Consider the following 27,468-nt stretch of genomic DNA (forward strand, 5'->3'; position numbering starts at 1 on the left):
CAAACATCACATTGGGCAGACATGTCAGAAGGTAGGCTGATAGGAAAAAAAACAACGAAAATACACTACATGAGGTAAGAGGAGGAGAAAAAAAGACTCCACTCAGACTGAGCTCCTAGTGGGAGAACAATTTATTTATAGTCTAAATAGTAGTAACGATTAATCCAACAGCAGAATGAAATATTAATAACCTGTAAACTGGGCAGCGTCAGGTTCAGTGTCACAGGTGTTCAGTGTTGCTTTGGTCTAGTTAAATCCGTTAGTGGTTTCCTGTCTGAGATGGTCGGAGGGGGACCTCCACACTTCGTGCTCGGTACGGGGACTGCTATTCTGGTTCGTGTTAGTAGACTGGTGCGCCACTCTTTGACTAGCGGTTGCGTAGCTTACGTGAATGTTTTGTCGTAGCAGAGGCCCAGGTAAAAGGAAGTGGTCCCCCGTGGACGAGTAGCTACCAAATCGGGACGAGAGTAAATGGCACTTAAAATATTCAACGAATGAGTTTAAGCTAATCGAGGTGATAATCAGAAAAGCATCCAGTGGTGAGTTTATAGTCGAGTTGCTTGTTTCTTCTTTGTAAAATACTGCTGTGGTGTTTGGCCTCGCTAGCTGTTAGCTAGCTGGCTGACATGATGATGGTGCATGGTGGCCGCAGTAACCGTACAGATGTTGCACTACATTTAACGCTGTAAATTTCAAGTGAAGCCATGGGTCAGATTCGCCTGTAGCTCAGGGACAATGCGAGGAAAAACACACAGCCAGGCCATTTACCGCCGCAATACACAGGCCCAGTCTTTCATTTATCGTGTGCTAGGCATGCTACGTTCACTTACTGTTTTGGCCGCTGTGAAAAGGTTTTCATTGCAATTGTACAAGTCTCTGCTCAATCGGCAACGCTTTGTACAATGCTAACGGGTTCTTAGAGACGTTTGGTTCTTTACATCATAGTGTAAGGCAGCATTACGTAAATAAGTTATTTTTTGTAATATGGCACACTTAGCAGTAGCTATCGTTGTACTTTTATAGCAGTTCTCAGGCCAGGGACTTTAAAGTTCTCGTTTTCTTCTAGTACATGTTTTTAAATCACCAGTATTCAAATGTTTACTCAAACTAATTTAATGTCGAGTTCGTGTGCATCAGCTCGACTGGTTGTCTGAAGGTGTTCGGTGGAAATGTGACATTTAGCTGCTAACTAGCCATCCAACACACATTGTGCTCTTTGCCACTTGCTGACAAGTGGAGAAATGCCAGAGTTCGGCCTTGGATTTAATGTAACAATTTAACGTAATATAGAACCTGGGAAGTGGACTTCAATTTGATCAACTAATGATGAAACTGGGACAGCATGGCGGTTAGCACTGTGGCTCACAACAAGAGTCCTGGTTCAAATTCACCATCTGGCCTTACTGTGCAGAGTCTGCGTTGGCTCTCCTCCCACCATCCAAAAACTTGCAGTTAGTGGGGTTGGGTTAACTGGTGATTCTAAATTGCCCATAGCTGTGATTGGTGACATGTTCAGCCACCTCTTGCCCTAAGGCAGCTGGGATAGGCTTCAGTCCACCGCAACCCTGAAGTGGATAATCAGAAGAAAAAGATGTTTTGTGATTTAACACCACCTTTTCAACGGCAAATTATATTTTTTACTATATTCTGTTTTTTGGCTGCAAAATGAGATTGTCAAGCACGCCTAAACTGCTGCTAAAACTTCCCACAAGATAAAGTCAGTCTGCTAAATCATTTGTGACACTGGCGTTGGTCATTGACAAAGACTCATTCAGACTGATGACAACATGTTGGCAGTCTGTCCCCTTTGATAACTTAGCAATTATTTGCTTCAACAATCTCTCTCTGCGAGTGACTGCTGTCAGTCTACTTTAGAAAAAATGCCTCTTATCAGGCAACCTGTGCAATCGCCTTGCGATCAGGAGTGGTTGTGAGTGTGCCACACTCAAACTCTGGGCAACCATTTAGTCATCACAAGTTGCAGTCGGTTTCAGAACGTAAAAAAAAGTCAATACGGTTTCCAGGTACCCAGTGATATATTGTTTACATTTTTATTATAAATTTTTCATTTTTGTGTAGATGTAAGCAGGTTAACACATTAGCTTCCTCAATTTTGTGATCCAAACAGTTAGCACCATGCACCTGTGTGTTTACATCTGTGTGGCCATTTTTGAGGTGGACTTTGTCCCATGATAAGCCACACAGAGGTCCACACTTGGTTTATAAATGCTACAGAATTTGAGCTTTTCTTTCTTTCTTTCTTTCTTTCTTTCTTTCTTTCTTTCTTTCTTTCTTTCTTTCTTTCTTTCTTTCTTTCTTTCTTTCTTTCTTTCTTTCTTTCTTTCTTTCTTTCTTTCTTTCTTTCTTTCTTTCTTTCTTTCTTTCTTTCTTTCTTTCTTTCTTTCTTTCTTTCTTTCTTTCTTTCTTTCTTTCTTTCTTTCTTTCTTTCTTTCTTTCTTTCTTTCCTTCTTTCTTTCTTACTTAACCTTTTTTTTTTCTACCTGCATGTTGACATCTTGTATATGAAATGTTAAGGCTTCCAGTATTTGCGTTACCAGTGTGGTCTGCTTTAATTTCAAACACTTACTAGATTTGTGTATGTGAAAGACCTCACTTCAGGCCTGTTGTGTCAGGTTGTAATCTTTTAAATTGCAAGCAAATGTGAACTGCTTCATTTACAGCAAGAAATGCTTGCTGCACCAAGCTGACTGCTGGGAATGGTTATAGCTGCCAGGGCTGAACAGCCTTCAGGCAAGCGTCAGGTGGTCTGGTGACGATTTCAGGTTTAAGATGTGTTGAAAAGTAGTTGATTGATGGATCAGAATAAATGATTCTCATTTATAGATTACTTGAATCTTATTGACTGAGCTATGTTTGAAATACATGATCATAACAATGTTCTGATTTCTCAGGTCTGTTTTGAGCCAAATGTGGGGAAGCATTAGGAGCTGAAGATATATTTTATCATGAAGCCCAGATTAACATTTGTCTGCCTAGCCCATGTGTCTCTGTTATCAGTAAGTATTTATTTATTTTTGCATTTTCCAACATATACTTAGCCATTCTTAAGTCTTAAATTTAACTTGTTTATACCTTAAAACACCCTAATGTTATGTCTGTCATTTGCAGCACCCTAACAAAATCTTTTCATGTCCACTGCCAGTGAACTGTTGAAAAGAAGAGGATGACGAAATGAGATAAAGTGGACGACTGGAGGAGCCTTAGCCCCCTCACCTCCACCAGTTTGAAGCATGGCTGGCCTACAGCTTGTTACTCCTGCCACCTCACCCATGGGGCCTTTCTTTGGTCTTCCATGGCAGCAGGAGGCTATTCATGATAACATTTATACACCTAGAAAATATCAGGCAAGAAGGCTACAATTCATGAGCATTTGAGTGATCATTTATTACTGCTGATTTCCTGTGTGTCTTATTATTATGTTTGTTTTAACTGATTAGACGAAATAATAAAAAAAAAAAAAGAAGGGCTCCTATGGCTCTAGTGCAGTCAACTCTATCTTTAGTCTTTACTCTGTGGTCTTCTGAGCAATGTCCGGAGCACAGGATGAGCATGGAAGGCAAACGACCACATTTGCTGTCAGGAGCAAAGCTCAGCTCTTCTGAAGATATGGAGGCAGACATCACTGATGTTGTACAAAGCACAATCCTATGAAAGTGTGCTCCAAGTATCATACATCTTTCTACCAGTAGCAAAAAAACTGAACAAGTAGCATAAGCGGCAAAGCAGGCATTCAGTGACCTTAGCAGAGGGACAGCCACAGGACTAGGACAAGTTACCGAACGGCCACTTAATTGCACAAACCTGTCAATGGAAAGCAATGAAACTAACACCTTTGTTTTGTAATTAACAAGGGAAAGTGAGGACTCAGAATTGTCATTTGAATGTGCCATATTTTGCCATATAGACTTTTTTTTTTATCTGTAAGTCTTTGCAGTTTGATGGCTTATTTTAAAAAAAAAACCCTAAAACAATAAAAAAAACAAAAAAGTAACACACTTATATAGGGACATTAATGATAAAGAAAGCGTACAATATCGTAGTTTGCTTGTGTAGTCATTCCTCAGGATTTTGAGATGTGTATATTGACCTGTAATTGTCATAAGTAATCCAGTACTCTAATTTTAAAAGACATCTACTACTTTTGTAGTAGACGTCTTTCACCCTGTTTTTATACCAAGGTGTTTTTTTTGTTTTCTTTTGGGGGGCGGTGGGGGGTGTCCACATATGTATACCAGTTCCACGTACTGGTTATCAGTCTAACTCATAATGCTGGAGTCCTTTTCCTGAGTAATACTTGCTGATTGCTTATGGCTCAAAAAGCAGAGGAAAAAAAGGTTCAGGACTATGACATGTGAACGTTCAATTATTCCATCACACACCTTAGTATATTTTAGTGGTAGAAGTATTAACAGAATTTAAGTTATAAATAGTGCTAGATCACACTAATCAGAGTGTTCTGGATGTTGGTTTTGAATCATTTTTGATGAACTGCCCAGCCTTAGTGATCAGTGATCCCCAGTAGTTTTAAAAAGCACTGTGCTTTGTCACTGTGTCCCTAGTTCTGCTATGGGCTTGCTGTCTCTAAATGTGAAACTGCCTCCACAGGTTGAACTTCTTGAAGCAGCTCTTGAACGCAATACCATCGTCTGCTTGAATACTGGCTCAGGGAAGACCTTCATTGCAGTACTTCTAACAAAAGAGCTCTCCCACCAAATACGTGGACCTTACCAAGAAAATGCAAAGAGGACTGTTTTTCTAGTGAACACAGGTACCTGTGCCAGAAATGTCTGTGAACTTGTTGTTTATTCGGATTCAGCTGGTGTGACATTGTGCTTGATTTTTGTCTGTGTGTCATTCTGTATCTCTGCTCTGTGCTCCACAGCTGCTTCTGTAGTTCAGCAAGCAGCTGCAGTCAGGACTCACTCTGACCTCAGTGTGGGAGAGTATACAGATCTGGAGGAGACCTTAGCATGGACTGACCAACGGTGGAGTCGACAGATAATAGAAAATCAGGTGTGCTTAAGCTGATGCTAGTTGCATGCTGGGATGCTCTTACAAGTTTGTCTTCCTTTACACACAGACTTGGAGAGTAAAACAAACTGTATGAAGGGCAATACTGGTTGGATACAATAATATGTCAGATTGTTCATCTTTTTTTCACCCTTTTAACATATTTATACAAACTAATTGTTTTAGCTTCTTTCAGTGTACTCACTTTGAATGTACACAATATGAGACTGGGTCCCATTTAAACACAGATGGAAGTTAAACTTTGGTCATTGTTGTTCCTGAATGTCATCACATTCACATAATAAGCCAACAGCATCCAGTTAAGCAAATATTGTCTGATGCCAGTGTTTTTCTCAGAAACACCATTACTTTGTCATAATAAAAATAATATCTGTACTTGCATTTCTTTTTTCATACCTTTAAACACTGACTTATTGGGCATGGTAAGCCCAGCACTCTGTTTCCCTTCATGCTTCAGGGGGACTCTAAATCCTCCAGTGTACTTTGTCTGTGATTTCACTGGGGTCTTCTTGGGACAGGGTGATAATTGTGTCATTAGATCGTGAGTGCGAGGGTGATTGCAGATGTTTTTGTTTTGTTTGGTGACTGTTCAGATTTGGCTGTGGACAATTTACATTACATACATGGCACCAAATACACATCCAAGGAAGGAGAGCAGGAGAGAGAGAAAAATAGAGATGTATATCTGATAGTTAGATATCCTGTACTCACTGTTGGTAATAATCTATTCCATTGTCCTTGTCACTTTCTGTAAGGTGCTGGTCATGACTTGCCACATATTCCTTCATGTTCTGAGGAATAAAATCTTACCATTGTCGAAAATCAACTTGGTGGTGTTTGATGACTGCCACCTGGCCATCACAGACCACCCTTACTGTCAGATAATGAAGGTGAGATTGTAGTCTTTAAGGAAATGGGATTACGTTTATTGTAATAGTGGCAGAGAATCATGCAAAATCATTGTGGGTGACCTGGTTGTCCTCTGTGTGTGCAGCTGTTTGAGGGCTGCTCCTGCACTCCTCGTATCCTTGGTCTCACGGCTTCCATTCTGAATGGAAAGTGTGACCCATCAGAACTGGAGCAGAAGATTCAGAATCTGGAAAGAATCCTTAAGAGCAATGCTGAGACTGCTACTGATCTTGTGGTCCTGGACAGGTAAGCCTTATAACTGCGTGCATTTGACACTTTCCTCGGCTTAAGGCGCTCACATAGCAGGCGCTGGGGTGAGCATGAGGTTCAGCAAAAATTTGCTTCGACTAGCCACTTGCAGGTTTATACTGCTGTGTAGGACTGGGTTTTGTCACTGATTTCTAGAATCGATTCGATACCGATTCAATTCGATTTGAATCTGGGAAATTTTGAGTCAGAAATATTATAATTCAGATCAGTACATTTACATATTTTTGTATCTATTAAAAGGAAGCTGACACACGCAAGACTTTATCAAAGGTGTGAGCATCACAGCAGATGTCTTTGTGTCAAAGTAGCTGAAGATAAAACACAGAAAAACATGAAGGTGATTTTCCTGGCCTGGATTTTATAAAAATATTCTGCAGTACATCAAAAACGAAAGAAAACCATTAATCAACATATGAACGTTACCTCTGACATTACAGCGGTTTTATTAGAGACACAGCTAAGCGTATTGCATGTTGCATAATTTTAAAAAGTTTAAATTTGTTCAGTATTGAACGGCAGAAATTAGGTTTTCTTTTCGGAAGTAAGTAAAAGGGGAAAAAAAGCAGCGGCCGACAGCCTGTAAACAACAGTAGACTTGTGAGTAACAAGCAAGCGAATAATGCAGAAAACAGATTTTTAGACGGGAAACTGTTCTTGAAGTACAGAGAGAGAGCTGTGCATGAAGTGTGATTTTATCGTGGTGGAAGCAAAACAGCAAAAGTAAGAAGGAATTCATGACGATGTTTATGTGAAGCATAGTTTGGATCTTCTTTTGCTGCTGGTTCAGTCAATATTGTTTGGAGAGAGATAAAACTTACAGCTTTAGAATCAGCGTAAAAGGGCGTGAAAACAAAGCGCGGACCCGCCGAAACATCAGAATCAGCGAGCTGTCGGCTTTCAGCCCCGACCGTGTCCGTGCCGTCGGGTGAGAAAGGCGACATCTCACTGATTCTGATCCGCGGGTCCGCGCTTTGTGTTTACGTCTTTGTGCAGAAGTCGTGTTCCTGCTCTCATTTACCGTTTTAGCTGTTTGGTGGTTGTTGAAAATTTGTGAGGTTTCACCTGAGATTCTGCCGTTTCGGGCAAAATAAATTTATATTAAAAAATCGATTCAGGATTTTAATGAATCGATTTTCACATTATCCAAGACAGAATCTATTTTAATCGATGAATTGATTATAAAAACCCACCCCTACTGCTGCTACTGTGTGTCTGTTTTTTGTTGTTTGTTTGTGTTTTGTTTTTAAAACAAAAAATAGGGCTAGGGTTCTAATTAGGGATGGGAATCGGGTTCTCTACAAGAACTGGTTCCCAGTTGTCCAGTTGCTTGGAATTGTTAGTGCCTATCGGTTCTTGAGCTCTCACTACAATCAGCTGATTTCAGTTCACATGTGAGAGGAGGAAAATAGTGGAGTGGTCTATAACCTGAATATAGATGTTACTTTTATTTTTATTTTTATTTTGGTGAAGCCAGCTGCTGCTGAACTTCAACAGGTAACAAACTAATGAGCAGTCAGGCTGCAGCCTCCGTTTCTACCAGTTCGTGTTTCCACAGTAGAATCACTGTGACCATCACTTTGAAGTGTCTTTGTGCTGGTTTTCATCTTTGTTTTGTGTCTAAACTGAAATACTAAGAGAAAAATCACATATGTACTCATTAGGGTGTAATTAAGTAATGTACTGCATTACTTTTAAGTGTTCTGTGTAATACCTTTTTTACTTTTTCAATAATGACTCCAACACTGATCACAACAAAGATGGAAAATTTGACCACACAGCATGTAATAAATTTGCATGAATATATTGTCATTGATATGCTGCGTAGAGATGATGCTGACTCTGTGAAGCCAATGGGAATCGATAAGGAATCTAATCGATAAGCGATATCGACAATGGATTTGGAATCGCTAATTTCTTATCAATTCCCATCCCTATTTATAATAGTGTGAGAAAGTGTTTGCGCCCTTCCCGATATTTAAATAGTAGACACAAAGATAACACAAGTAAACACAAAATGCAGTTTCTAAATGAAGATGTTTATTAAGGGGGGAAAAATTCAAACCCCCACTCCTTCATTATAATGTAAATTAACTGTGGTGTATCACATCTTTGGAAAGCAGAGTTCAATTTCTCTAGCCACAGTCAGGCCTAATTACTGCCACACCTGTTCTCAATCAACAAATCACTTAAATTAGACCTGCCTGACAAAGTGGAGTAGACTAAAAGATCCTCAAAAGCCAGACATCATGCCGTGATCCAATATTTCATCAGAACAAATGAGAAACAAAGTAATTGAGATCTCTGTCTGGAAAAGGTTGTAAAAGCCATTTCTAAAGCTGTGGGACCCCATCACAAGTAATGAAAACATGGAACAGTGGTGAACCGACTAAAATTACAAGAATGCAGCAAAGACTCATCCAAGAGGTCACAAAAGACCCCACAGCAACAACCAAAGGACTGCAGGCCTCATTTGGCTCAGTTAAGGTCAGTGTTCATGACTCCAGACACCCTGGAGTCACCACCTGAGTCAATATCTGAACCCCTGTAGCTTTGTGGGGTGGCTGTAGCTCAGGTGGTAGAGCAGGTCACCTACTATCCGGGTGGTAGGTGGTTCGATTTCAGTCTGCATGCCAAATATCCTTGGGCAAGATACTAACCCCATGTTTGCCCTCCGATGGATGCATCGGAATGCGTGTGAATGTTGTTGTTAATAATAATAATAGTAATAATAGTAATAACTTTATTTATAAAGCGCTTTCAAATAAAGTGCTGTACAACTAAAGGGATAAATGAAATAAAAGTGATACATAGCAATACAGGTAAGAGACACAATACAAGTTAAAAACAATAAAAATTTAAAAACTAAAAGCCATATAATTAAGACATGTAGGATAAGGTGAACAAATGTGTCTTCAACTTAGTTTTAAAAACCTCCACAGAGCATGCCTGCTGAATATCTTGAGGGAGGTTGTTCCACAGAAACGGGGCACGAAAAGAAAAAGCTCTCCAATTGTCTTTTTTCTGGCTCTAGGAACTTTTAGAAGGCCAGAGTCCTGAGATCGTAGAGCACGAGATGGAACATAAAGGTCTAAAAGGTCGGAGAGGTATGAAGGTGCCAATCCGTTTAAAGCCTTGTAGGTGAGCAGCAGGACCTTAAAATCTGCTCGAACCTGACAAGGTAGCCAATGCAGAGATCTCAGAACCGGGGTAATGTACTCAAATTTCCAGTTCTTGTTAAAATGCGAGCAGCTGCATTTTGCACCATCTGTAGACCTCTAAAACTTTTCTTTGGTAGGCCAGAAAGAAGAGCATTGCAATAATCAATGCGGGAAGACACAAATGCATGGACAAGAACCTCCGCAGTGTCGCTTGACAAAACTTGTCTGATTCTGGCAATGTTCCTCAAATGATAAAAGGCGGTCTTTGTTATCTCTTTTACATGAGATTCGAAGGAGAGCACCATGTCGAACCACACGCCCAAGTTTTTACCTTGTTCCTGCAATTTATGACACTGTCATCAATTTTCAAGATGAAATTTTGGGACAAGTGCTGAAATTTGTGTGGCCCAATGACCATCAACTCTGTCTTATCAGTATTTAGGAGCAAGAAATTATCCAATAACCAGCCCTTAATTGCAGATAAACAGCATTCTAGTTTAGAGACTTCAGCACAATTTCCAATGGTTAAAGGAACATAAAGCTGCAGGTCATCAGCGTAACAATGAAAGGTTACATTAAAAGAATGTAAAAGAACACCAAGAGGCAGCAGGTACATAGAAAACAGCAATGGTCCAAGTACGGACCCCTGAGGGACCCCATGCCTCACTGCACAGGTCTCAGAGAGATCATTTTTGAAACTAACAGTCTGAGACCTCCCAAGCAGGTAAGATCTCAGCCATGATAAAACATTTCCTGTAATTCCAATAAAATGTTCAAGCCTATCCAATAAAATGCAGTGATCCACAGTGTCAAACGCAGCACTTGGATCCAGCAGTAATAAAACTGAAGTGCGATCATTGTCTGCATTTACGAGCAGATCATTGACCACTTTGACTAAAGCTGTTTCTGTGGAGTGATTTGGTCTAAAAGCAGACTGAAATGGTTCATACAGATTGCTTGTTGACAAATGCTCAGTGAGATGCTTAAAAACCACTTAGACAGAAAGCAGTTAGGAACAGCACAGAAAAAACTGCTGGTGTGAATGTACACGTGTGCTCAGAGTAGAAAAGCGCTAAATAGGAACGGGTGTTTTGCTGCCTCACGACCTGGAAGACTTGGTAAGTGGAACCTGCTGTCTACCAAAACACCTTGAAGGAGAATGTCCAATCATCTGTTTGTGACCTCAAGCACTTGGGTTCTGCAGCAGGACAATGATCCAAAGCACTCCAGCAAGTCCACCTCCGAATGGCTTAAGAAGAACAAAATGTAGACTTTGGAGTGGCCAGGTCAAAGTCTTGACATGAATCCGTTTGGGACGCATTGCCTTAAAAAAGTGGTTCATGCTCAAAAACCCTCCAATATGGCTAAATTACAACAATTCTGCAAACATGAGTGGGTCAAAATTCCTCCAATGGCAAATGCTTGATTGCATTTGTTGCTCCTAACGGTGGCCCAACCAGTTATTAGGTTTAGGGGGCATTCAGTTTTTCACACACAAGTTTGGATTTTTTTTCTCCTTTAATGGTAAACAGCTTAATTTAGAAACTAAATTTTGTGTTTACTTGTGTTTGTTTTAATATTTAAAATTGTTTGATGATGTGAAACATTTAAATGTGACAAACGTACCAAAATATAGGAAATCAGGAAGAGGGCAAACACTTTTTCACACCATTGTATGTGACACATGTGAAACTAGACTGAAAACCAGTAATGGTGGCAGTGAAATGCTCACAATACAGGGTCTTGTTTTAGATACGCCTCTCAGCCAAGAGAAGTGGTGTTGGACTGCGGTTCCTACGTGGACAAGAGTGGCCTCTCCTCCCGTTTGCAGGCTGAACTCAATGAAGCTCTTCACTTCCTGAATGACTGCAACATATCTGTGGTCAAGGAGGACCGTGATCCCACATTCATCTCCAAACAGGTCAGAGTTCCAAAGGTTTTCTGCCTTTTAAAATTTAGTGTTTCTTCATCTCAGTTTTATTTATCCTACGGTTATTTACTTCATCATACTCTGGAGGTGGTTTCTGTGCCTCTCACTAACCGCAGAAAAGACCAGCATCGTTTTTGCAGGTTTTGTATATTTGTACACGAAGGTTGGGCGATATGTCAAAATTTTCCAACCAACAACCATCAGTCCAATAACCGGCGATAGTCACGCAGGTCAGTTTTTGATGGGTGACCAATGTAATCGTACACAGACTGATTTGCGCATTCAGAATTTGTTTTGTTTGCAGGGAATATTTTACCTTCTTTTCTTCTTTCTTTCAGGATTAATATAGTTTTTGGAATATTCATTTATTTATTTAATTGAGATGCGCCAACTTGCACAGAAGACTGTACATTACGTTGGCGTTTTTTTTTTTTTTTTTTTTTTTAACTTTTTTTAAATTTATTTTTAACTTACTTTTGGTTTAATTTTGTATTTGTTGTTTGGTCGAGTGTGTAAGTCAGACAAACACTGGAACGGCCTGTAAACACGGTTATAGTGGAAAAAAGAAGGCAGTTTCTCTTTGTTTCCCTCCTCACCATTGTGGGTTTTTTTCTTAATTTAAATAAAATGTTTTTAATTTTTTTCTGATCTTTTTTACTGTTATGAGTTTGAGTAAATGAATTGCTGCATTTGTTTGCAGCTAGAAGAGGATGCTGTTAAAATAGTGTCATTATTTTTTTCGTTGACTGCTTCTCTTAGCTTCAACCAACATTATTAGAAAACTTACTCATGGGCAAATAAATAAATAAATAAATTGCTCTTGTAAAAACGATGGGTGAAAGCCTCAGCCTGTCGGTGATAGTCGATATATACGTCCATGCCCAACCTTACTGTACACCCATGTGTTGGACTCATCAGGCTGTTGCTTTATGCATTTTCTGATCCCTGAGCGTTAACCATCGATGTAATGCCTGAATTATGCTTCAGCACTAAATCTAAGACATAGGTGGATGTGCGCCTCCCGAGAAATGTAACTACCGGTACTCATCGGGCCGATGCAGTCAGCAGCTATTATGATTTCAGCACCATTAGTGGATTCTTCGCCGCACTTTTTACCTCTCAGCCATAAAATGTTGTGGTATTGTCGTCACCATGCCAAAATTGATACCATACTAGAAGGCTGAAGGGTACAACTGCCAGTATTTTTGAATTCATCAGTGAGAGAATAATGGTCATCATCCCTGGATAAGGAATAATAATTTTATTATCAATATAAGGGAGGTTGCTGAAACAGTCATAATGTGGTATACTGGGTATACCTGAGAAGATTTTGTAATTTGCCATGCTTATTTGGGAGATTTTTACTGGTGGCTATCCAGCCATGATGATGGAAAAATGTCCCCAGAAAAGATTCTAAAATTACAAGTAGAAAGGTGAGCTGTAGAACAGCCTACTCTGTGAACTTGTTGTTTATACTGTGCCCTTCCCGTCCAGGTCCTCAATGACTGCCGGGCCGTACTGCAGGTGCTGGGGCCCTGGTGTGCAGATAAGGCAGCAGGCATCATGGTGCGCGAGCTACAGAAGTACATCAAACACGAGCAGGAGGAACTCAGCCGCAAATTTCTACTCTTCACGGACACTATTCTGCGCAAAGTGCACGCTCTCTGTGAGGAGCATTTCTCCCCCGCCTGCCTGGACCTCAAGTTTGTCACGCCAAAGGTCCTACGGCTGCTTGAGATCCTGCACGAATACAAGCCGTTTGAGCGGCAGCAGTTTGAAAGTGTGGAGTGGTACAACAACCGCAACCAGGACAACTATGTGTCCTGGAGCGACTCTGAGGATGAAGATGAGGATGAAGAGGTGGAAGCCAAAGAGAGGCCTGAAGCTAACTTTCCCTCTCCATTCACAAATATCCTGTGTGGAATCATCTTTGTGGAGAGGCGTTATACAGCTGTTGTCCTCAATCGGTAAGGACTTCAAGGAATAATTGCTTCAGCTTAGAGACTGGTGTTATTTCGTGTGTGTCAGTCAGTCAGTGCTGCAGACATCAGAAGGAAACTGGAGTAATACCAGCAGGAGAGAGCACTGACTCGTGGTTAATCTGCCTGTCATAGTCTGTAATTAGTGGACCTAAATGGATGATATCATATAAAATTCGTCTGCGTTTTTACAATTTTTCGAGGTGTTTAAAAAAAGAAGAAGTATTTTTAAAGCAGTAACAGTGAGGCAAAATAAGATACACTGGCTAGCTTAATGATCGTAGCTTTGGGATTTTAAAAAAATCCCCGGTGTTTAGAGCCATTGAGTTTACATCTTAAGGTACCAAAATACCCTTTCTGTTCTTACTTTGGTGGCTGAGTGATAGAGGCATGTGGTGAGAATGAACGCGCCCTCTAAATCGTCAGTGCAGCAGGTAGTTGGTGATAAATCATAAAAGTTTGGAAAGATGGCGTCTGTTGTTTGACTGGCTGCATGTTTTTGTCCTTGGTGAGTTATCACTGACACTCTTTCTGTTCTCCAGTCTTATCAAGGAGGCAGGGAAGCAGGACCCAGAGCTTGCTTATATAAGTAGCAACTTCATCACTGGCCACAGCATTGGCAAGAACCAGGCACGCAACAAACAAATGGAGGTGGAGTTCAGGAAGCAAGAGGAGGTAAGTGAGAGATAACTTGGGGATGTCAGCCATCACACTCTCTCCATATTAGCTTCTGAGTGGTGTGGCACTCTGTGAAAAGTCAAGTGTAACTATTTCTAAAGAGTCATTCTGACCCCACTGACCTGTGAGGACCTTGGAACAGGTCTTAAAAATGTGTTTGGAGTTATTTAATGGTTTTCTCTAATCCTGTGAGCTAGCACTTGTGGTTGTGTGCACAGTGAGCACCATGGCAACAACACTTTCTCTTTCTAGACTTTTCTCGGTCAGGTGCTTTTCGCAAATGTTGTGCACCTGGTCACCGGGTTCAGACGCTGCCACTGAATCTGATAAGATAACTACAGGAAGAAATTGTGCTGAATATAAAAGAAAACTTGGATTTTGAAAATGAACGATGGAGAGATGTGTGGATACCGTGCTAAATTCTTGGTTGTTTTGTTGTTATCACTTCCTGAACTCAGGACCCCTTTTCCTTCTCTGACAGGTTCTTCGCAAATTCCGGGCTCATGAAACTAACCTTCTGATTGCCACCAGCATCGTCGAGGAAGGCGTAGATATTCCAAAGTGTAACTTGGTGGTGCGGTTTGACTTGCCTACAGAGTACAGGTCCTACGTCCAGTCCAAAGGCCGAGCTCGGGCACCTGTCTCCAACTACATCATGCTGGCTGACACTGGGAGGACCAAAGCCTTTGAAGAGGATCTCAGTACCTACAAGGCCATAGAAAAAGTAATGTTTTCTCTTTATCTGACAAGACTGAGATGCTTAGTCTGTTGGCTTAGGGGCCAAATGACCTAATTTTCTCTCAAACAGATCTTAAGGAATAAGTGCTCCAAGTCAGTGGAGGTGAGTGAGTTTGAAGTGGAACAGGTGATGGATGATGACAACATTCTACCACCCTATGTCCTGCGGTCTGAGGATGGAGGTCCTCGAGTCACCATCAACACGGCCATCGGTCACATTAACAGGTGTGGTTTCTGATTTTCAGAATGTTTTTCTTTCCAGCTCAAATACTTTGTTATTGATCGAGACTGCCGGTTGCTCCAAACAGCCTCTTTTTGTTTGTCACTTTAAATCCATGTGAACTGCTGCCCACGGTTTCTGCTTGCATGGAGCCAACATATACATGATACTGCTGCTTCTTTTTCTCTCACTCATCATTTTACATGTCAGTATAGCTGAAGACAGTACAGGGTTCCCAATCCAGTGAAAGTGTCAGACACACAGTCCAATCGCCATCGCATCAGCACTAAGTTTGTAATAAAGAGATGAAGTGTTTGCATGTTGTCTCTGTGCCAGTGTGAGTTTCCTCGAGGTGTGTGTGTGTTTCATTCATGATTCCTGGGTACAAGTGGCAAAAAACAGTAAAGCACTTTGAGATGTGAGAAAGAACCAGCAGAGCTCTGTATCTATCAAAATATTGCCATAAATATTTGAAAAGGTCTTTCTGCCCTGGTGTTCAGGTATTGTGCTCGGCTGCCCAGCGACCCATTCACACACCTAGCACCAAAATGTAAAACCGTGGAGATGGGGGATGGATGTTTCCAGTCCACTCTCTACTTGCCTATAAACTCCCCTCTGCGAGTTCCTGTCAAGGTAAGGAAGGCTGTTATAGTTTTCAAAATTGCCAGTGTAAACATTTTGACGTGCTCCTTTTATATTTCTAAAGGATGATTGATATTTTGACTTGCACCTACAGGGTCCAGTGATGAATTGTGCAAGAGTGGCAGAGAAGGCAGTTGCACTAGTATGCTGTGAGAAACTCCACAAAATAGGTAAAACCACAATAACAATCTTGCAGACTAATCTTGTTATTTTTGTCTTCATTGCTTCATCTTTTGCCTCTTCCTTCTAAGGTGAACTGGATGATCACCTGATGCCCGTGGGAAAGGAGACGGTAAAATACGAGGAGGAGCTTGATCTTCACGATGAGGAGGAGACCAGTGTCCCAGGCCGGCCTGGTTCTACGAAGAGAAGGCAGTGCTACCCCAAAGCTGTACGTCATGCTCATTACAGGCAGGCATTTGATGCAGGGAGGGCACGGCTGAACCAGTTTACAGACTGTTTTTGAAGTAATTCAGCTGCAAAAATCTGAGGTGATATGGGGGGATGGGGGGGGGGGGTCAACTGGCTGTATCCAAACTCATCACTGACTCTCTGGATTGGCAGAACCTTGCTATATCGCACCAGTAAGTAAATGTGTTGGCATATACAGCACTGTGCTCCCCTCATTTCTTTGTATTCTGCTTCCTCTAAAGTAGGCTTTAGCAGTAGTACTCCAGACTTCTTTAAAGAAAAACTGTGAAACACCTTAGATGCTGGCTGCTTTCGTACTTATCAGTCCAGTTTCAGTGCCTGACATTTTCAGAGCCAAGTTAAGCCATTTAACACTGACTTTTACATTAGCAAAGACTCATTTTTACATTGTATCTTTAAATGCTTTACTAGCAGCCTGTTGCTAAAGCACACTATTTGCTTTAGTTTAGCAAACTGTAAACTTGCCAAAATATGACATGGTGACCTTTAAAAAAGGAAGGAAACTGGACAAGTGGAGGTCAACACAAGTAGCAGGCCTAGAAAAAATAATCAGCAGGTGAACGGTGCACTTCATCCAGTGTGGTTGGAATTATGATTGAAGGAATTACGAATGCAAGAAAAGTACAGTCATATTTTGATCCGCAGTGCACTACCATATGGAAAACATGTTACTGGTTAATGTTGAATGAGTTTTCATCCCAAACGCACTGCCAGTGCAGTAAAGGCAAACCCGGATAGAGAAACATGAGGGCTGACTCAATGAGCATACAGTACTGTGCAAAAATCGTGTGTCCCGTTTCTGCCATCTCCAGATACCGGAGTGTCTGTGTGACTGTTATGCAGTACCGGAGCAGAGCTACTACCTGTATGTGATTGGGATGGTGCTCACCACTCCCCTCCCTGATGAGCTCAATTTCCGTAGAAGAAAGCTCTACCCGCCAGAGGACACCACCAGGTGCTTCGGCATACTGACTGCCAAACCCATACCTCGAGTACGTTGCTTCGGCACATTTGAGTACCTCAGTGCTTCACAATATTCTTCAGCATTTATTCTGTAGACGTGTTATACATGTGAAAACGAGCAGCTTTGCTTTGATCCAGATTCCCCATTTCCCGGTGTACACTCGCTCTGGTGAGGTGACCATCTCCATCGAGTTGCAGAAGTCTGGCTTCACGCTCACCACTGCCCAGCTCGACCTCATCACTCGTCTCCACCAGTACATTTTCTCCCATATTCTCCGCCTGGAGAAACCTGCACTGGAGTTCATGCCCACAATGGCTGACTCTGCTTACTGTGTTCTACCTCTGAATGTTGGTGAGTGCTCAGTTCAGTTTGTAAATTCATTTCCACCTGTGTTAAAATGTTTGTTAACCATCTTTCCTTCTCTCCTTTGGCTTCTTCAGTTGGAGACTCCAACACACTAGATATGGATTTTAAGTTTATGGAAGGCATTGAGAAGTCTGAGGCCCGCACTGGCATTCCTACTACTCAGTACACAAAGCAGAACCCCTTCACCTTTAAGCTGGAGGACTACCAGGATGCTGTCATCATTCCAAGGTAGTGGAGCGGCACGTGTCTGTACTGGATTGATTTTGTGTGAACGTGTCAGCTGTATGAAGTATACGCTGAGCCAAACGACGTGATAATCGCCTCGCTGCTACTTTCCAGGTATCGCAACTTCGACCAGCCTCATCGCTTCTATGTCGCTGATGTGTACGCAGACCTGACACCACTCAGCAAGTTTCCTTCGCCAGAGTATGAGACTTTCGCTGAGTACTACAAAACAAAGTACAACCTGGACTTGTCAAACCTTAACCAGCCGCTCCTGGATGTAGACCACACCTCCTCCAGGTCAGTGGCACCAAATCTGGAGCCAGGTTCATAATTATGTGGACAAGGACAGTTTTCTCAGGCATGTGAGAAAACACAGAAAAGCACAGAAGCAGATATGCGATTCCACTTGGCTTTGCATAAATATTGTGTTGTTAGGAATTGGAGCAATTTTTATTTTTAGGAAGTACCTCCCTTCCTGAATAATAATGTTATAGCCAAGAGTGGAGTCTGTACTGGTTATTTCATGAAAGGCAATAAACAGATTAATGCAATTTCCAAGTGTGAATATGCTTACATGCTAGCTTTTATGAGAACTGTCAATATGTAATCCACAGAAGTGTGGAATAAAGGTCAGGAGGAAAAAGGCAAACCTGGGGGGGTGCTTGTTTGATACTATGCGTATATATATATATATAAATTTAAATGTTCACTATGGTGACCAGGCTTTCCAACTCTCTTGTCCCATCGCAGACTGAACCTGTTAACCCCTCGACACCTAAACCAGAAGGGCAAAGCCCTGCCACTCAGCAGTGCAGAGAAGAGGAAGGCCAAGTGGGAGAGTTTACAGAACAAACAGGTACTCGCTGCCTCTGTTAGATTGTAGGGTGAGGAGATATCCATCAGTGTAGGAAACCTAGTATAATTTTGTGTGTAAAGGAACATGGGACATGCTCATATTTCATTTTTGTGTGTTTTTAAAGAACGTTTCTAGATATCACTTTACTGCTGGTTAGTACAGTGGTCCTGTTTCCATCCACTGGTCAGCTGGAGTCTTTCTGTGTAGAGTGGGCATGTTCTCCCTGTGTCTGTGTCCGGGTGCTCGGGGTTCCTCCCACAGTCCAGATACTGGTTCTGAATTGGCTGTGGGGTAAACGCTCGTCTCTCTGGCTCCAGCCCTACTGTGAATTTGAACTGGAAAAGAGGATGGATTGATGATGATGATGATGATTATTATTATTACTGATTTCTATAACCTATTATATCAAAGAATACTATTCTCAAAGATGCATTATTTAATATGGCATGATCATGTGTGTGGACAGGGTTGATGGTGATCTGTTAGCTTTCAGGAATTATTAGACCAGTGAGTGCCAGAGACGAAGTCTTGTTGTGAGTTGCTGTTTATTCCGACAATCCCAGTCTCATGTGCTTTGTGTTTGTCAGATCCTGGTCCCAGAACTGTGTGCCATCCACCCTATTCCAGCCTCCCTGTGGAGAAAAGCAGTGTGTCTGCCCAGCATTCTTTACCGCCTACACTGCCTGTTGACTGCTGAGGAGCTCAGAGCTCAGACAGCTAGTGAGGCCGGAGTGGGAGTCCAGACCCTCCCCCCTGACTTCAGGTTGCTGTTACATACACAATAGAATAACAGATTTCTGCGTCACACTTTCCAAAAGATTCATACACAAACACAATTAAAACTGTTCATTGGAGTGCAAGTGTAGAAAATGGGTGACTGTTGGTTAGATTGTAAAGCCTTTTGACTTATTAGACTAGGAAAGGACTATATAAATGTTGGTGTCCTCAAAATTGCACATTTTTTCCTATTGCACAGTAAAACGAGTTGATTGCATGATAAAGTTGTTAGAATGCTGATGTGGGTGGCACATGTCAAAGTAACATCCACAAGAATGGCCAGACCAAAGTGTCCCATTGGGACTTGATGAGTTAGTGTTAATGTCTGATCTTAGTTAAGAAAACCGAATCTTCTCTTTTAGGATTTGTTGTTTGTGAACAACTTGTGTGTGTGTGCACACGCTAACATGTAGATGCTCTGTATGTGGCAGATATCCAAACCTGGACTTCGGCTGGAAAAGGTCTATTGACAGCAAAACCTTCATATCCTGCCCTGAGTCCTGCAGCGAGGAAGGTGCCAGTCACTGTAAGCACCAAGAGACTATAAGCCCTGATCCCAGTTCCCTAATGCTTCCCAGTGGTGAGCACTCTTCCATGTCTGAGCAGGAGGACTTCAAAGCTTTAGATTCTGAAGAAGCCCCCTGCACCAGGAACCTAACTAATGGCACTGCCTTCTTTGCTAGCTGTGACGATGGCAACCAAAATGAGCACCTTCCCCAATGTGACAATTGCCAATGCTCCCAGCTCAGCTTTGCTGGGCTGCAGAGCTCCAAATCAGTACAAAGCACTACCTCAGTTCTTGTGCAGCCCCCTCACACCTTGAAGAAGCCCAACTCCAGTCCTCCACAGCCTAGTGATGAATGTACATCGGGGAGGACTTCAGACCACACAAAAAAAGCTACCTCAGTCTGCAGCCGAGCAGCCACGAGTCCCAACACTCTCACAGCACCTTCTGATGTCTGTGCTCGTCCCCAGCATGGATCCCACGCAGCAAACTCACCCAAGAGCTTGGGGCCCAACCCCGGTCTCATCCTGCAGGCCCTGACCTTGTCTAATGCCAGCGATGGCTTCAACCTGGAGCGGCTGGAGATGCTCGGTGACTCTTTCCTGAAGCATGCCATCACTACATACCTGTTCTGTACCTACCCTGATGCTCACGAAGGACGTCTCAGCTACATGCGCAGCAAGAAGGTGAGACGCATGTTATTTCTCTGAACCGTGTGGCAGTAGTAAGGTACAGGCCGTGCATGTGTGTACACAGTAACAGTATATAATGGAATGCAGCCCGGCTGAAGATGTACACACTTTCATCGCTGTCTACAACAAGGCAAATAACACAAAATGACTTGGATGCATTAGCATTTGGTCTGTTGATTAGTGTCATTTGGGAACAGCTGCAAACCTGTTTAAGAACTCATCTTTGCACTGTGTCCTGGCTTGGCTGATGTCACAGTGTCCATTAAGACAAGATGACTTCATTGTGTTACTCACACTCTGCCTGATGTCCAGGTGAGCAACTGTAACCTGTACCGTCTGGGAAAGAAGAAAGGGCTTCCTAGCAGAATGGTGGTGTCCATCTTCGACCCTCCAGTTAACTGGCTGCCTCCTGGATATGTGGTCAACCAGGACAAGAGCAGCACCGACAGAATGAATTCAGAGGAGGTCAGTGGATTACTGCAGCTTTATACGCTCTGTTTTTTTCTCTTTGTTGTGTGGTAGTCGATCGGTGTGTTCGCTGAGGAGTTTCCAAAGGTTGTTTCATGTAATGACGATGACGGGCCAGTAGAGGGCAGACTTTCTCCGTGTTTTGCAACTCGTGGTGAGATTGTGTGCTTGCATGTCGAACAGGTCTGAACTCTCATTTGAACTCCTGGAGCTCAGATAATGTTTTTCATAATGAAGGTTAAAAACCAAAATCCTTCGACACACTCTTTTATACACCACTTGGGAAAAACGGCTTGAAATAAAACACAGTTAATGGTCAGATGTGAGCTAAAAAGGAACAACCTAAAACAGAAAAGACTAAAATCTTTTCCTTTTAGATAATAACCTTCAGTGAATCAAACCATATGCCCAAACATCCAGTCGTTGAACATTTTAAGGAGATCTATTTTTGAAGTGATGATGATGATACATACCATAAAATTAGATGTTCACCTGACAGTTTGTTCATGGTTCGTGTGGTGCTAGCTTTCTATATACTTTTCATCCCTGGCATCCCTTTTCGTTATCCACATATGGATGTGGGAAATTACACAATGCTGTATAGCCTTTGCTCCAGATTGTACCAATAATCTATGAAAGTCTGTTGCTAAGAGAACAGGCCAAAGACAAATTCAACTTTATGCTGAACTGAAAGTAACCTGGTGCCCCACATGATTTTAATTAGGCACATTATGTGCATCAACAGTGCTTAAAAGTGGCATAACAAACGAGATGGACTAATGCTGTGTGAATGCAGGAAATATCCAGAGTGCTGAAAACAGGCCTGCGATACTGTGTTTGTGTTGAATGATATACTGTCCCAGAAATAACTGCAGGAAAATGTAAAACAGAAATAAATTGCAATAAAACTAATGCTTAACAATAAAAAGCAGTAAAACACTGAGACAGGCTCATTTTCTAATTTAGTTCAGATAGCAGTCTCCTCTGTGTTTTTACAGAAACACTCACAAAATGGAGCAAGACACAGTCGCTGTGCACAATTAGACTTTTATTAAGAGTTTAGTTATGTTTTTTGATAATGCTTAGGACATATCGTCTGTTAATGTCAATGTGTAGTCTATATATGCATACTTCACTAAACACACATTAAACTGTAGGCTATGAATGACAGCTCACATACTTAAAGTTGCATTTTGATTAATTTTGCCTCTGGAAACCTGCTTCAGCAGACCTGATTACGTTATTGTTATTGGTTATCGATTTGATTCCTTATCAATTCTCATTGGCTCCACAGCATATCAATGAGATTACATTCATGCTAATGAGCTGTGTGCTCAAATGTTTGTGTGCGTTGGAGGCGTTTCTTCTCTTTGTTGTGTGATCAGTGTTGGAGTTATTATTTTTAAAAAGGTAACGTATTACATACATGACACAGAACAATTTTGTTAAACCTAATGCAGTACATTACTTAATTACTCCCAGGAGAAAGTAATTTGTGCTGAAGAGACTTCAGTGATTATACTATAGAAATATGAACTATTGATTTTTGGACTATATTGACTTTTTTTTTTTCCTCATGCAGGCCAAAGAGGAGCTTTTGGCTAATGGGCGATCTGGACACGAATATGATGAGGATGATGACGAGGGCGAGGATGTAGATGAAGATGGCGAGTTGATGCTGAAAGATGAGCCAAAAGATGAAGTGAACATGGAGGATGATCTTGAGTATTACAAGGAGCACATCCGCTTCATTGACAACATGTTGCTGGGATCTGGAGCATTTGGGAAGAAGATCTCGTTGAGTGGCTTCCCTCCCAATCTTACTCCAGCTTCAGGCTCCTCACCAGCTATGGAATCTCCGTATGATTGGAAGACCCCCAAGAAGCCCTCCCATCCAACCGCAGCTCATTACCCCACAGAGCAGGTGCCCAGTGGGCCCTCACCTGAGGAGTTTGACTACAGCTCGTGGGATGCAATGTGCTACCTGGACCCCAGCAAGGCCGGTGAGGAGGATGACTTTGTGGTAGGCTTTTGGAATCCATCGGAAGAGAACTGTGGCACTGAGCTCGGTAAGCAGTCCATATCCTACGACCTGCATACAGAGCAGTGCATCGCAGACAAGAGCATCGCTGACTGTGTCGAGGCTCTGCTAGGTTGCTACCTGACCAGCTGTGGAGAGAGAGCTGCACAAATGTTCCTGTGTTCACTGGGCCTCAAGGTGAGCTCTGAATGCATCGCAATGCAGAAACAAATGAACACGCACAAAAATGAATCAATTGAGAATCCTAATAAAACCACATGTCCTTTTGATGAGCATAAACATGATGTGGAATATTTCCTGCCACTGCTTCTCCCTAAGTTTTTTATTATAACATCTATAAAAGAGTTCCCCGATTTTGGAGAATGCACTTTTTCCTTTGCCTGTTTGTTCTTTCAGGCTTGTTTAGCATTTGCAGAGAACCTGAGTAGTCCAAAGTGAAAACCACAGATGAAAGTGGCTTCTTCAAATTTAGATTTCACTTTTGTAACAGTGGAAAGTGGCAAATACTTTGTTACTGTGTTATTTAATAACTATAGAAAAAACTAAACCTGGGCCTGAACTTAATACATGAATTATAATACTGATTTGGATGTACTTTACCAGCTTTCAGAACAAACTTTTTATTACTGTTCATTGTTTTGCTGTTGGCCTCAGCTTTGCAACACGCTTCACTTTTGGTCTTATATGTTCCTGACTCAGTTCAAATAAATAGTTAATTATATTTGATAATATTTTTATATTAATTATAAATAATTCAGATACATGTCAGTTACTGAACATGCCAGTTAGGCGATCGCAAAGTTAAGCAAGCTCCTCCCCCTGCGTCCTAACATGGAGTTTATGGAGTTTGAGTGGCGACATGCATTGTTCAGGAAAACATTGCAGTGATGTTAATGATGTTAATTTTTGTGATGCATAAAATATTGAGAATTATGGACCGAGTACTTGCATCAGCTCAAATCTGGAAGGACCCAAGCTTTACAGACATGGCACTGTTTGAAAGTAACGTTTTAAAGAATGCAAGGCAAAACTCTCTCTCTCTCCTATTATTATTATTATTATTTTTTAATAAAACGACAACAGGTTTTACCATTGGAGAGAGGTCCACCGACTGGAGCAGCGGCACAGGTTCACACTCATACTCAAGTCGCAGACCTGTGTTACGGCTGGCTCAAGATCCCACCCCGCTGCATGCTGGACCATCCAGATGCAGAACGAACTCTCAACCACCTCATATCTGGCTTTGAGAACTTTGAAAAAAAGATCAACTACACTTTTAAGAACAAGGCTTATCTCCTGCAAGCCTTCACTCACGCTTCCTACCATTATAACACCATTACAGGTCAGTAAACCTTATGCTTTACTGACTTTGTCCTTCATTCTTAGTTGTGCATCTCCAGTTGACAAATCTGTGCTTCTTTCACTTTTTCTTAGATTGTTACCAGCGGCTGGAGTTTCTTGGCGATGCAATTCTAGACTACCTCATAACAAAGCACCTTTACGAAGACCCACGGCAGCACTCTCCTGGAGTACTGACCGACCTGCGCTCAGCGCTCGTCAACAACACCATCTTTGCCTCTCTGGCTGTTAAATACGATTATCACAAGTACTTCAAGGCCATCTCGCCAGAGCTTTTCCACGTCATTGATGACTTTGTGCAGTTTCAGCTGGAGAAGAATGAAATGCAAGGCATGGACTCTGAGGTGAGTCCTGCTTCTCTGAAGAATGTGGTTATTATCGCTTCTGCAGGAACAAGCCTAATCTTTGTTGTTGTAGCTTTGCCCTCTGAAATAAGTTCAAGAACCGCTCGCCGCGAATAACGAGGCTGCCAGCTTTTATTAAGCTGTTTTCATATTCCAACGTTTGGGTTTCATTCGTCTGCAAAAGGCTAGCTTGGCACCAAAATCTCCTTTCGTTGTGCTTAAGGACTTTTATGCCTTAGGGGACAGCAGGCATATAAACAAGAACGCATTTATAAAAATAAAAAAGTGAGAGAAAGAAATTAAGCAATAACTCGCACACTCTTTCCTACCATAGCCATTGGCTTAATCCTTTCTCAATGTTTCTGCAGAGCGCCCTAAGCTGAACAATAAAATAACATATTTGGGGGTCAAATCAGACAGAAAAAGCTGTAAAAGCAATGGAGAGATGACTTAATGTGAGTTGGTAACGCTAAACAGACAGAGGCTTAAATTCTGCAGCTTTACAGGAAAGTCACTCACAATGTCCCCATTACACAGAAGAAGATTAGGCTGATAGCATAGAGTTAACACGGGGTGGCTGCAGCTCAGGTGGTAGAGCAGGTCACCTACTTAATTGGAAGGGTTATGGTTCGATCCCTGTCTGCTTGGGCAAGATGCTAACCCCATGTTGCTCTCCGGTGCATCCATCGGAAATAAATGCATGTGAATGTTAGAGAGCATAGAAGAAAGTGCTTGTGCAAATGGGTGAATGAGTTGTGTAAAAGTCTTTGAGTGCTAAGAGTAGAAAAGCACTATATAAGAAGCCTCAGACTGGGAACAGTACTGGACTCCATATGTAATTAACTGGGATCTGGTTATTGTGTTGCCATCAGTGCAACCTGTCAGAGTGCAGATAGACATTGAGAAGGGAAAAACTCCCTTTTAACAGGAAGGAACCTCTGACAGAAAGGGGCTCAGGGAGGGGCAGCTGTAACTGGTTGGGGGTGTTACAGCTGTCAGTGTGTCAGCTGACGCACAGCTTTGTTGTTTTTGTCTCCAGCTGCGACGCTCCGAAGAAGACGAAGAGAAGGAGGAGGACATTGAAGTCCCTAAGGCCATGGGAGATATCTTTGAGTCGCTAGCTGGAGCAATTTACATGGACAGCAGGATGTCATTGGAGACTGTGTGGCAAGTGTATTATCCAATGATGAGGCCACTTATAGGTGAGAAAGAGTGGAAGCATGTTTCTCTATTTATTTCTGTGTTTCTTGTTTATCCTCCGTGATTGATGGGCAGCGCATGCAGAGAGCTTGAATGACTGCAAACATTCATGATAATTTGCCACTTCTGTGGTTGTGTCAATTGAATCGTCATGATACCATCTCTTTCTACCTCACCAATCTTCATCCCCTCACCAATTACAGAGAAATTCTCTGCCAATGTGCCACGCTCTCCTGTGAGAGAGCTGCTCGAGATGGAACCAGAAACTGCAAAGTTCAGGTAGGACATGAAGAGCACAGCTTCGCTACACTGACTGTACATACAGGGGCAAAAGTGCAGTGCTTTAAATTTATTAGGCCAGCTGTGATTTTAAAAACAAGGAAATTATTTTGTGTCTTTCAAAAGGATTTTTAAATATCATCACACATTAATCGAGCAAAATATTCCACCACTAAAAGTAGTTTTTTCTGTTCAGGAATATATGTAAATAACAGCTTTACATGTACAAATTTATAGATAACAAAATAATTATATTTTCTTTAAGATGGGATCAACTATTAAAGAAACAGAAGAAAGGATTTGGTGGATGCTATTAACTCAGGGCAGCTGAATTTAGTGGTATTAAACTTTTGGACAGTGTGTAATTAGCATAATGATCAAAATATAAAAGGTATACTAATCATACTGGACTAACACTGGTCTCTGACATCTTCTTACTTATGCAAAACTCCATCTCTGGAAGCGTATCATATTTGATTACAAGGGTTTTTGTGTGTTTTTGAGACTTCTACATCATCAGCGTGACTTTTCTTTTTCCTTAAAAAAAATGATGTAAATTGCATGATAAATGTTTAATGGCTGAATTGCAAAATGTGGCTAATGTAGCAAATGTGATACAAATTAATACTCATATATGCAGATTCAAATTTGATATATTTTGTGTAAAGGTTCAACAAACACTGTTATCAAAACAATTAAAGATTTCTGGGAGTTATTTCATGGTTCATGTTTTAAAGGGTTAAGCCTCTATATAATCACCTTTTTTCCCTACCTTTTTGAATCATTTCTTATTGGACGTGTGATATTCAACTCAAAGAATGCTGGTATATTACTCAGAATAACAGTTGTTCCCGCTCCTGTCTTTGCAGCCCCGCAGAAAGAACGTATGATGGGAAAGTCCGCGTGACGGTGGAGGTCGTCGGAAAGGGCAAGTTTAAAGGTGTTGGCCGCAGCTACCGGATTGCCAAGTCGGCAGCGGCGCGACGAGCTCTGCGCAGCCTCAAAGCCAATCAACCTCAGGTCCAAAACAATTGAGCTCTCTTACTGAGCTGTCAACATTAGCACCTAAGTTACCGAAGCCGACAGAGCAACGTCGGCTTCCGAACACAGCACGATACTAGCCCTGTATCTTTAGCCTGTGATGGCACAACAACGGCACCCAGGGAACACTGTGTGCAGACACAACAATTGAAGAAGACTGATATCACAGCCTATTTCACATTAGATATTCTACCTTTCTTTTTTTTTGCGCAAACACAATCTTTACTTTTCCTTTCTGCTTTGTGTAATCATGAGTGCTTTATTAACGTATAGCAAGGTGTTTATATATAAAAAAAAAAAAGGTCAGGTCACAGTGTCAATTCCCCACTGTTCTTTTTGTTGT

The 27,468-nt window shown here is 41.7% G+C and overlaps 1 protein-coding gene across 4 annotated transcripts; it reads left to right on the forward strand.

Annotated features, from left to right (window-relative positions):
- Positions 1-27,468, forward strand: dicer1 (dicer 1, ribonuclease type III). Of its 4 annotated transcripts, XM_026151933.2 has the most exons (29): positions 401-539; positions 2,913-3,017; positions 3,164-3,365; positions 4,627-4,789; positions 4,904-5,034; positions 5,808-5,942; positions 6,047-6,207; positions 11,142-11,310; positions 12,814-13,286; positions 13,841-13,973; positions 14,458-14,700; positions 14,785-14,939; positions 15,435-15,567; positions 15,671-15,746; positions 15,828-15,967; positions 16,821-17,000; positions 17,110-17,323; positions 17,413-17,566; positions 17,678-17,860; positions 18,314-18,419; positions 19,007-19,182; positions 19,628-20,387; positions 20,706-20,858; positions 22,444-23,079; positions 23,986-24,244; positions 24,337-24,605; positions 25,645-25,807; positions 26,009-26,084; positions 26,954-27,468. In XM_026151933.2, the coding sequence occupies exons 3-29, from the start codon at positions 3,252-3,254 to the stop codon at positions 27,117-27,119; spliced, it is 5,721 nt and encodes a 1,906-aa protein (XP_026007718.1). In that variant the 5' UTR covers positions 401-539; positions 2,913-3,017; positions 3,164-3,251; the 3' UTR covers positions 27,120-27,468. The 4 variants fall into 4 exon arrangements, with proteins under 4 accessions (XP_080149615.1, XP_080149614.1, XP_026007718.1 ...); XM_080293489.1 differs by lacking the exon at positions 401-539 and adding an exon at positions 1-74 and having other exon boundaries at positions 4,627-5,034; XM_080293488.1 differs by lacking the exon at positions 401-539 and adding an exon at positions 203-313 and having other exon boundaries at positions 4,627-5,034.

The sequence above is a fragment of the Astatotilapia calliptera genome, chromosome 19, assembly GCF_964374335.1.
Source record: "Astatotilapia calliptera chromosome 19, fAstCal68.1, whole genome shotgun sequence".
In the NCBI taxonomy this organism is placed as follows: domain Eukaryota; kingdom Metazoa; phylum Chordata; class Actinopteri; order Cichliformes; family Cichlidae; genus Astatotilapia; species Astatotilapia calliptera.